Below are 11,487 nucleotides of genomic sequence, written 5' to 3' on the forward strand. Positions count from 1 at the left end.
TTAAAGTGGGTAGGTTGCCCACCCCAATAGATATACTAAAACACAGTAGGGATTACTACGGAGATACCGCTCTCACATTTTGTCATTTCCTCCAGCTGTCACTAGAGACGGCTGCATGGAAAAAGGCATTGTCTATTGAGGATCCTGCGGTCTCATGGGAATCTCCTTAGAGCTCAGTGTTGTACTCTTGGACTTGCAAGAGAGTACAACACTGACAAAAGTTACTGGCAGATGGAGCTGAAGAAGACCGACAGGAGCCGCAAGGAACAAGTTGAAATAAGTAAAACTCAACTTCCCCAGGAAGTCTTTGCAAAATATCCAAAAATCCCAGATGTTAACAGAGCTGCTTTAATTTCTGATATTGTAAACTTAGGAAATGCCAACTAAATTCTAGCAAGAAACGAGGCTCCAGAATGCCTTGTTACCAGGAAGCCATGGTTAATGGGACACCAAAACCACTACATCTTAATGTAGAGGTTTTGGCGCATAGATGCCGTCCCTTTACTCTGGCAATGTAAAAACATTACATTTTGCCTAAAAGGTTTTATGTTCGCTGTCATAACGTACAGCATGATGCGGAACGTGGCTGTTTCTTCTCTGAGAAGCACTGGCTTGGAGGAATGCGGTGACTGCCACACATGTACCGTGTGCTCTCAATAACTCAGCATCTGATTAGACGAAAGTCACCAGAATCGATTACTTCAATGGAGGAGGGTCAGGCTTCAATGTAGAGAATGTTCCGACAGAAAACATTGAATAAAAACTAAATTGTAGAGTGTTTCTTTAAACTGTCTAATTTAGGCTTGTTCTTAATTATGGAAGGATAAACGAAGCATAAAGCACAGAATATTGTATCAGACTGTGAAGGATAGCCAACAAGGGCACTCCAACACTTCATGTTTCCCACAATGTTAAATGGACATCTTGGGAAACATCTGCAGAGGAAATGGTCATTCACAAAACAATGGATCTTAAAAAAAAATAAAAAATCCAGTAAATGTAACTATAGTGACATGCACACATACATTATTACCTTCTCTGGCAATGTAAGAGTTAAAAAAACAAAAACCTCAGCTCGAATAGAATAGAATATATATTTCTGACCAAGTTCATCCAGAGAGAATCAGATACAACAGACAGGGTTGAGGTAAGGCTACCCAGAGTGACAATAAGTGCTGGGTTTTCCCTGAACAAACAGCGATTGTGAGCCACGATCATAGCAGAGGCTCAGTCTGTCCGTCGAATAACCGAGGGAGGAAATTTAAGGAAGGAGAACAATGTGTGAGTCTGCAATTGTAGCAAGAAGTGGGGATTGCGTATAGGACTAAAACTCCCACGGGGGGCAAGATCTGACCCCTATATCACAATGTATCAAAGGAAATCAGCCTTCATTTCCTCCCTAACAGTGGTACAAAACGAGTCCCAGCTTGAAGGAGAAAACAGCACAGAGTGATATATTGTAACCTCTACTAAACAGGAATGTGCTAGCAGCTTTAACAGCCCATAATCTGTACACGTAGAATATCGACATCTACATCCATATATGCACTGTTTGTATGCAAACACAGAAGAGGAGAGATTTTACTTTGTTCTAGAACAGGTTCCAGAATTAACGAACCCACTGTACAGTTTATTTGTGGTTCAGATTTCTTCCCACAAACTCAGCGTGCGGCCGCACTGACAGGCAGCACGATATTTCACTTTCCTATAGAGTGAGGGGAGGGGATACAGAAGGATTTGGTCTTCAAACATTTGTTATTCAGGAATCCAGTTCACAGACGTCTTGCTGCGCCTCGTCATGTAAAGCACTCGAGACTGCTCTTCGCCCGCTCCATCTCATGCAGGAAGCTGTAAAACTGCGGCAAGGTCAGCTCTGGAACGAAAAACTCTGTTAAAGGGACACTGTCACCTGAACCGAAGTAGCCATATTGCTTTTTCAACATGCGTTACAGGAGATAGCTATTTATAACAAGACACTTTACTGCAAGTTCTCGAGTGTATGGCAGAATATATCCATGGGCCACACATAATTAAAATGGATATAGTACCACCTTCGCCCTGAAGATGCTTCAACTGAACATAATATATATATATATACATTCCTCATGGATGCATACTGTTAAATATTTAACCCCTTAAGGACACATGACATGTGTGACATGTCATGATTCCCTTTTATTCCAGAAGTTTGGTCCTTAAGGGGTTAAAGGACCAGTAAAGACTGCAGATTCTCAGAAGGTGCTCCTCATTCTGCAGGGAAACCCCAGTAAAAAAAACCTACTAACAGAATGAATGGATTTCATTAAATTTTTCTAATATCGTGACCATTTTCACTGAAAAATGTGTTCTGTACAGAGCTCAGATAGTTCTTCAATATTGTCTCACAACAAGGCCAGGTCATTATGGCAAGACAGAAATGGGACATGCCTCTGATGGTTTGTCTCCCTGTTTGCTAGGGATAATGAAAAGATTTATCTCACCTGACCCCATAGACTGTCATGGAGCAGACTGTTTCCCCCAATGGCAGAGAACGCATTAGGGCTCTCTTGCATTCCTTGCTGTGTACTGAAAGCAATATTCCCAGAGCCCCAAGTCAGGATCCAGGAGAATTGAGAGAGACCCCAATCTTCTCTTCTCGAGGCTACTACTACGTATGACTCATAAATATAATCAACATCACAGAGCTGTACAGCGGCTGGTGTCGACATAAGTACATAAACAAGACAAGCGTGGCTTAGAGGAACAAGACATGGTTTGTGTTATACTCAAATAAGCTTAAATTCTAACGGAAGGATAAGAAAAAAAACACACAGTATCTAATTATTATTATTCTAAGGGCACACCTTGGATGTTTTAAGTGTGTCAAGTAGCTCATAAGACGTCTGATGTGCCAAGGTTATCTATCACTACTCAGATACAGTCTATGGTGGACTGTCCCTTTAATTAAAATAAACCAATAGAAAAATGAAAACACCAACAGACTTGTATTCAAACCTCAGTAAACCGTGTATCAGGTGCTTTAATCCTTGTAAGAGTTTATACCAAATAATATTCAAAGTGGTAATCGTATTCACAAAGTTTGAATTGTCTTAAATTCAGAATGGAATTTCAAACTTGTTAAGCACAGTAGCCAAATGGAAATAAAATAATCAAATTTGCTATATATTCAGCTCAGTTTGACATATACAATTTACATCGAATTTCCCACAGTTCAAACTTTAGTAAATATCTCAATCGCAGTTTAGTTGATTTGATTGATTGATTCCTGAAATCTAACAGGGCACTTTAAATCCAAAACACTCACCCACATAAACAGGTTCAGGCTTGTTTCCTCTTTTAGTAACCATCTTCAGCTGAAAATAATACAAAGAAAACACAGTGATTGAACCTTAATTAATATGGATCATAACTTGTAGTGATATCCTTACACTGGGGCCATGCCTTCATGGATTACATTTTATATGAAACATATTGACAGTAGTAGTGATAGATTCTTCTATTGCAGACGGCAGCGGATGGCTGCACTCAGCAAGTCACTGCTGATTAGCTTGGGTACATGCAAGCACCGACACCACACACCCAACCCCTCTCTGACTGTCTGGTGGAGACGAGTACAGGCAAACACACACAGTATGCTTCTATTAATGTAGGTGTCAATTTTAAAAGGTATTGCCATTTTATTTAAAAAAAAAAAACTAAAAAAAAAAAAAAAACACAAAATGAAAACATTAAAAAATATCTACAGACTACAGAAGAAAGGTTTTATTCTCACCTATAAGGACTGATCTTATCCGACAAACCCACTTTGGGACATGCTCGTTGGCTTAGAGCTCTCAGTCAATGAGTGCTGTCCTGCCTTGGCCCTACTTCACTCTACAGAGACTTTAGGTATCAAGTGGGGAAGAACAGACATGTCACAGGTAAGATATCAAATTGTGGTAAAAGCACCTGACATCTTATCGTGGGACAGCGCTTCTTCCACCATAACCACTTCATTGAGCTGTAGTGGTTATGGTGCATGGGGTGTTCCTTTAATACAAAAAAAAAAATAAAAGGGAAAATATGTCTTAATAATATGAATGTGAAATACTCACTTGTAGAAAGATACTTCCAGCTTTCTCTAACTCGCTGCTTGCTGTAGTTACTAGAATAAAGGGGAAAAAAAATTAAAATATCCGATTGTGATACTAATGAGAAAAAAAATCTTGCAGCCAGAACCCAATTATAACCAATTACCTCCAAATTTCCATTCCATGTCCACCAGCTGATTAATACTTAAGGTGCGACCAACCACCAGCTGCGTTAAAACAGACGCATCTCGGCTCCACTAGAATGAAAATGTCGGATATCAGAAGATCAAACCACGAATAGACCCAGTATATAAGTAATGCTATTGATCACAAAATAAAGAAAGATAGGTTTTACAATATCATTGGTGTGCAGGATAAAATGGGGACATTGGGGACCTTATATTCAAGCAAAACAGGAAAAATGGTCAGCTCAAAAATGTAGTGTCCGAAGTTATGGTTACTAAACAGGAATATATGCCCTAAGCCCTCTCAAAAATGCGTAAATGGACGTAAAACAACAAAATATAGAAACTATACAAGGAAAACCAGGAGGGCACTTTGTAGATTTGGCTCATAGAAGCCCCACAGTAAAAAGACGACAAAGTAGCCACTACTTGAATGGAATGAGCGGTGATCTTATCTGGGAAAAGCTTGCTAGCCAGGGTATAAAAGACTTCCATGTCATGGACTTGAACTAGTGGTAGAGAGACAGCCAAAGCCTTTTAACCACTTCAAGACACATGACATGATTCCCTTTTATTCCAGAAGTTTGGTCCTTAAGGGGTTAAGGTAATTGGGTAAAAAAAAAAAAAAAAAAAAATAAGAAACAGGGTAGTGTACCTATGGGAGTGAATGTGGGCACAAACAGCGTCTAGATGTGATAACGATACCCAGATTGTAAAAGGCGTAGGGGTTTTGGCAGTTTTTACACTTTATAGAGGTGTAGCAGCAGTATCGTGTAGCAAGGTCCAGATCTTAGTTTCCTAAGACAGTGACGGTTAGCAATGGCCACCCTGAACTACATGTCCCATGATGCTCAGCCTCAACTGAGTGAAGGTTGGCCATTGCGAGGCATGAAAAAATGAATTTAGCATTTTAAATGGTTTCTTATTCTTGTAAGAGCTTTCTAGACATATTAAAGGAGAAGGCAGGAATTAAAGATGGAGAGTGGAAGGCTGAGGGACCCCCTAACAGAAAGTGTAGAAGGTAACTAATGGCTCTATAGTAAATGCAGTAATAAATAATACAATAAATTAACAGATTAATATGGCCTTAATAAAGCTATCCCGAAAAAAAAAGAAATGCGAGCAGTGTGACACTTCATCATGGTCAGGGTAGAAGGATAAGGTTCAATTAAAGGATAATGCACAAACCAATATAAAGAGCCAGACTGAGCACTCCTGTTTAAGTTAAAGATGGGTGACTAGTCCGGATGTGTGTGTAAAAAAAAAAAAAAAAAAAAAAAAAAAAAAAATTTATAAAAAAAACACACCAAACACAAAACAAAATAATAAGAATTATGGGGCAGGCAGGGTTTTATAGGGGAAACAATTAGCAGGAACATTGCCCGGGTTTCCATGGTGACTGCTCCACCTTTAGAACACTGACCCAGATTTTATATTTATCATCAACCCCCCGTGGTTTATTTTCACTTGCTGGGCAACCAAATTACTAAAAAGCAGAAAGAAAACCCTTACCTCATCTGCAAAATAGCCAGCCTTTTCTTCATCAAGACCTGCAAGTTACAGACATAATATCAGAACACTACCACCTTACAGCAAACGCTGGGGAAACTATGGGTGTTGAAATTGGTGAATTTGGAGCAAGTAGCAGAAATATTGCACTAAAACCTACGGTGATCAAGCTTACCCAACGCTAGAAAGTCTGCTTTAAGTTGTTCAGCTGAAAGATTTCTTCTCAGAGCACCTTAGAGGAATAAAGAGGTTTAGATCAGTGCTGAAATCACGGTTATCTTATAAAAAATACCAGACAAATTATACTGGCATAATAGGAACATAATACATTTAGGGAAACATTTACTTCTGTGCATGTTTTTTACAAGACGTGGTTTTTCTTTTTTTTCTACATTTCATAATCTAATTATTTTTTTATTCTTTATTTTTGTTGCGCATAAAAAAGACATTAGAGCTTACTATGCCACAACAGCAGTAGCAAGCACTTAAACCATCAACATATCAAATCAGTGGTATGGCAAGATTTCATGGCACATTTCTATATTGTTCAGCTAAAAAAAAAAAAATGTAGCAATGAACTTGCAGAGAGTGTCGGCTAATGGTGTGTGAGGGTAAGTAGCTGGTGCTAGGTCGCCCTGTCTATTGAGAGCCAACTGGGTGAAGCTGCATACTGATCAAGTGAGTACTCGAGATAGTGGGAGATGCGTCTCTTACTGCTCTCCTGTACAATGGGTGAACCCTGGTGAAGGCTGAGTGCTAATCTAATTCATTATTTGCCTCTGGGGGTTATGTAGCGTGGTTATGTTGGGAGACTTCGAAACAGAGTCAAGTGGGGGAGGGGGGGGCAGAGAGAGTGGGAGCAGGGGAGAGAGTGTCTTTATCGACTGATCTGAACATGTGGTTTCTGAGGGATAAAGGGCAGGACCTTCGAGGGATCCCATCTTTGGGTGCTCCTCTTTGTCCCAGCTGCTGCAATAGGTCTACCGATACCCCACAGGTCTTGAACAGGGTGGGTGGATTCGCTGTGCCCGACCAATAGAGTCCGCATGGGACGCCAGCGATACTGGATACAACATTCTCAGAGTATGGCAGTAAAGGGGTGTAGAAGCATTTCTCCCTACAGATCAGCGTAGAATGTTAATGTGATATTTTCAATTGAGTAAGGGGATATCCCTTTTAATGCTGACTGAAACAGTGCCTTATCATTGTGGTTTTGAAAGCGCACTACCAGATCTCTGGGTGCAGTCTCTGGGGCCTTCCTTGGTTTTGGAATAGAAAGATGTCATCACAGGTAACATACTTTGCTTGCTTTGGCAGCAGTAGGGCAGTTATCAGTCGCCTTACAAAGTGTGGAAGCTCCTGCGCTGGCATTTCCTCCAGCACTTTCCTGATTTTAAGGTTGTTGCGGCGTCTTGCATGGTGGCAAAGCGTTGCTCAAAGACTGTTTTTTTTTAGTGCCTGGACCTCTTGTTTGAGGGTAAGTATCTTCAGGGCTTGTGACTCAGTGGCAGTCTCCACCATTCCCAGTCTGCCCACTAGACTCGTGAGGTCCGCCCGGAGTGCAGTTACATCTGCTTGTATGGTCTTTTGTATCTCAGACAGCATGTCCTGAAAGGACACTACCGAGCTCCCCGTGCCCAGTGATATTTCCTCCGAGGAGTCAGAGTACGAGTCTAGGTCTGTGGCCATCTTGGGCCCATACACGCCATGCACTTGCCGGGGCATTTCCCCAATGTTCATGCCTGGTCTAGGCTTTTTTGTTTTGTGACCACTGGAGACTGGAGCTGCAAAGTGAGGTGTTTTTGGGGCTGTTTAGCAGGTTTTAGGTGCTTTTCTGCTGTGTTTAGCACAGAGTTCTTCGTTCGTGCATCCGATTGCTTCCAGTGCTTAGCTCTGCCCTCCCCATAATCTAATTTTTATAGAAAAGAATATTAAAAAAAATCTACTAAGCATAATATATATTGTTATATAAATTGCTTTAAAGCATACCTGTCTTGGTACAGGTCACCCTACATTAATTGAAAGAGAATAAAAATTAAGACATATTTTGCTAGCAGAATATTGAGTGACAGGAAAGAAGAGACCATCTATCCTCCAGGTGGTTCTCCTGCTCTCTGGTAGAGCACACTGTAATTGCATAATTTTTCCTTTACAAAGCGTATCTAGAGAAACATGGGGTCCCCACTATATCCTACCCTGCTCCAGAAATTAACGGAATACAGGGAATTGGCTCAGGTGATCCCTTACTATTTTAAGGGATCACCCAGATAACATGTTTTTCAGCACAAAGACGTTAACAAGGCTGTACTCACCATTCAGAACAAGGAGAACACTTTTCACAATGCTTTTCAAAGGCCCCAGACTAATGCCGTTGTCCTTGGCAAATTCACCGAGCTGAGATGTAAAAAATTCTGCCTGCAGCAAAGAACATGGTAAACACAAATAAAGCCATAATGTTTGCAGCTGGAAGAACAGGTAATGGTGTAGCAGTGAACCCAACCGTTACAGAATATTACACACCAGTGGGTCACTTCTTTCCCTCGTCTCCCTTTCCTAATACAAACACTCTCCAAACATCTGTGAAAATAAGCATCCACATGAATGGCTATAATGGTAACAAAAACCCAAACCCAAAAGATTTAGAATTTATTTTAGACAATCTTTGCTTGAGTATTGGAGGGCAAGTTCCATAGGAAAGTCACATGACACCACTAACACACACAAATCATGCAGTCATTCGTATGCTTTATTTATTTATAAATAAGGGGTACAGTTTGAATTCAAGAGGCAGTATCCTTTTGCAGGTGATTAAAAACTGCTATGAATATAAAAAGCAATTATTACCAGAGTAATCTGAATGCACTGTGGCGAAAATAACCTTGCCACTGGTTCTTGGAGGGGCTTGCTTGCCAGCCTCTTGCCCCAAGATCATGGCCCCATGATAAACTTTGCTTAAACCCTTAAGGACCAAACTTCTGGAATAAAAGGTAATCATGACATGTCATGTGTCCTTAAGGGGTTAAAGACACTGTTCGTGCCTTTTGTACTTGTATGGTTTGGTATTTGGACCTTGCCGAACGGATCAGACTAATGTTGTTTGTATACCGAATGAACTGTCGAATGGACCGTCGAATGGACCAACTACACAGAACAGTTGTGTGCTGCTTGTTGACTCTTTTGACCCCTATCAACACCTTAACCGTAATGTTCCAAGTGGTTAGCTGGATGGCCGTCGTTCGTATGTGCGAACATGTGGCGGCGGCCATCTTTAGCCGCGAACACAGACAGCGCAGTTTGGTCGTCGAGTGCGTCTAACTATGATCGGACACTTAACAGTGCAAACACCTGGGACTCCCATCTCCAAGTATGTTTGGTGGCGTTCTTATGAGAAGAGCGGTGTTCGGTGGGAGCAAGTTTCCAAACGAGAGGCATAGACAATCTACCCACGAACTGTTATGTTCGGTATTTTGGACTATATTGCTATAGAGACTGACCGCACATCTCGTGTGGGGGAATCCGGTGGGGGTGCCAGGCGGTCCGCCACAGTACCTTTCCTGGTTAAATACTTTGTTATTATTATTTATTCTGCGTTAAGGTTATTTGGTGCTATGATAATTTAGAAACAATATAACCAACGTAGCCACTACATCTCAGTGTAGGTTATATAGCCAAAGTGTACGGCGACTGTTTCAAGGTGGTTTCACAAAAAACGCACCAGTCAGAGAATACCCCTTCTGCAGTTGACCTGAAAATTAGGTATTTACAGTTTAGCACTATCATTATCATCCTATTTAGACATTGATTGACTATAGCTTACACACTCTGCCATCCATGTTGGGCAGAATTTATTGGCCAATGAGCAAATGCCGCATTATGATCTCTGCTGATGAGTGGGTTGGTTTCTGTGTTGTATTGTGGATGGTTCTGATTTTTGTTAAACTGCTCCAAAATTGACATAACAAGGTACATTGAGCTGTAATGGTTACGTTGCTTAGAGTGCCCCTTTATTTTATATTATCCGATTTGCTTAAGTCCACTAGAAATATATATATATATATATAAATAATGTTCATACTTATATGAAACTCCAATAAAAACAAAACCAACAGATTATATTGAAACGTACAAACAATAAATGTGTAGCAGAATGATGCTTACCGCCTCTTGTTCTTTCAAAAAAGAAAATATCACTTTGCTGAGCCGGGAAACTTGCTGCAGGAGGGAAGAAAGGCTTATTTAAAGTATGTCTCTAATGGAAAGGTTTAGACACAAGGGAAAAACACTGGAAATATCTAAAGGCATCATACAGCCAATTAGAGCTGGTTTCATCCTCAAAGTTATTTTATTTTGGAATCTGTGCCATCTCCATAACCATCATGAGAAGTTTCAAAATAACAACTAACGCGGATGATCAGTCTGTCCCAATCACATCAAATTCAAGGATTGTTTCCAGGTTAAAGACATTTTCAAACAAAGTATTTGCATGTCACACCCCCTAGTGGACAAACATAAATAGTGGTCTGTTGAGGTGAGTGATCATGACAGATAGCATGTAACTGTTACTGGACTACATTAAACAAGATTGTTCACTAAACTTTGCAAGTAAAATCTGATAAAAACAAAAAAAATTATAATTTTTTTTTTTTTTCTAACTCAACCATAGCCAAACAGTTGCCTATTTTTGCTCCAGCTTTGTCATTCAGATTTAGTTTGTGCAACTTTGAAGTTTAGCAAATAATCTGCCTTGACCAACCAGTCGCCTGAACTGTTCACCCGTGATGGCGAATAGCCTCTGCCGTGCACCCCGGATGGCCGGCAGCCACTAGCATGACTCCAAAATGACCAGCAGCCTTCAACATCCTCACCAACCAACAGGTAGCCAATCTTATTGGCCCCTAGTAACGTTCCTGCATTTCAACAATTGGCCTCTACCTCAGCAACGTCTGGCATCTCTCGCAGTGGTCTGGCAGTCTAGTGCCAGTCATCCCCACTGGAAGAGACCCCCAAGTTAATCATTAGTGTTCATAATGGATCAAGGGACTGCTCAGTGAGGGTCCTGCAAGGTAATAACTGTTATATTGAGCTTACACTCAGGGGCTTCACTGCAGCACTGGGAGGCAAGACATTTAGGGTTAGGGTCCCAATTATGGTGAGGGTCCCAATTATGGTTAGGGTCCCAATTTGGTTCCCGCATTTCTAACCCTAGAAGTAACTCTATCTTCTCTCCTAGTTACTGATATCAATTTATAGGATAATTCCCTGATTCTGACCCTTACTGTCCCAGAGCTGCAGTGAAGGCCTGGCAGACCTTCGAGGGGGACACTACCGGTCAGGCCCCCGGGGGTTTCTGTCACATCCCCAGCTGCTGGGAGTCTGTCCCTCACCTCTCCCGACATCTGCTTCACATTCTGCATGTCTGGGGCCACAGAATCCGGGAGCGACCCCGAGAGGCTGCTCAGCGCCATGACAGTCAGCCGAGCAGCACTTCCGGCAGCTCCTGCGGTTCACGTCGCTCCACTCCACCACGTGACAACGACGTAACGAGCGTAACACCGCCCACAGTGTCGCTGGGCCGGAAGTGTCGCCCGCTGAGGGAGCAGCAGCCATTGCTCTGGTGGGAAATACACATTTCTGCCCAGAACTGAGGCCTTTGGAATACACAGCCTGTTTATAACAATTGTTTAATAGACTCAGGGCCCATTATAGGACCAGGCAAGCAGTTA

At 41.5% G+C, this 11,487-nt stretch overlaps 1 protein-coding gene across 1 annotated transcript; it reads right to left on the reverse strand.

The window, feature by feature from the left end:
- Positions 1 to 1,077: 1,077 nt before the first annotated feature.
- On the reverse strand, positions 1,078 to 11,276 carry COMMD7 (COMM domain containing 7). The gene is made up of 9 exons (XM_063459531.1): positions 11,149 to 11,276; positions 9,923 to 9,976; positions 8,077 to 8,179; positions 5,940 to 5,996; positions 5,768 to 5,805; positions 4,237 to 4,327; positions 4,095 to 4,144; positions 3,305 to 3,353; positions 1,078 to 1,873 (listed from the first exon to the last, which is right to left on the reverse strand). The coding sequence occupies exons 1-9, from the start codon at positions 11,227 to 11,229 to the stop codon at positions 1,797 to 1,799; spliced, it is 600 nt and encodes a 199-aa protein (XP_063315601.1). The 5' UTR covers positions 11,230 to 11,276; the 3' UTR covers positions 1,078 to 1,796.
- Positions 11,277 to 11,487: the final 211 nt, after the last annotated feature.

Source organism: Pelobates fuscus, chromosome 6, assembly GCF_036172605.1.
Source record: "Pelobates fuscus isolate aPelFus1 chromosome 6, aPelFus1.pri, whole genome shotgun sequence".
NCBI lineage: Eukaryota > Metazoa > Chordata > Amphibia > Anura > Pelobatidae > Pelobates > Pelobates fuscus.

What these genes read in the sequence shown, in the direction of transcription:
- COMMD7 (XM_063459531.1), bottom strand. Translation starts at nt 11,229, where the DNA reads ATGGCGCTGAGCAGCCTCTCGGGGTCGCTCCCGGATTCTGTGGCCCCA. An exon ending in CATGGAATGGAAATTTGGAG is followed by an intron (nt 4,145 to 4,236) that starts GTAATTGGTTAT and finishes CCTTTATTCTAG; the next exon opens with TAACTACAGCAAGCAGCGAG. An exon ending in GCCTGAACCTGTTTATGTGG is followed by an intron (nt 1,874 to 3,304) that starts GTGAGTGTTTTG and finishes TTTTCGTTCCAG; the next exon opens with AGCTGACCTTGCCGCAGTTT.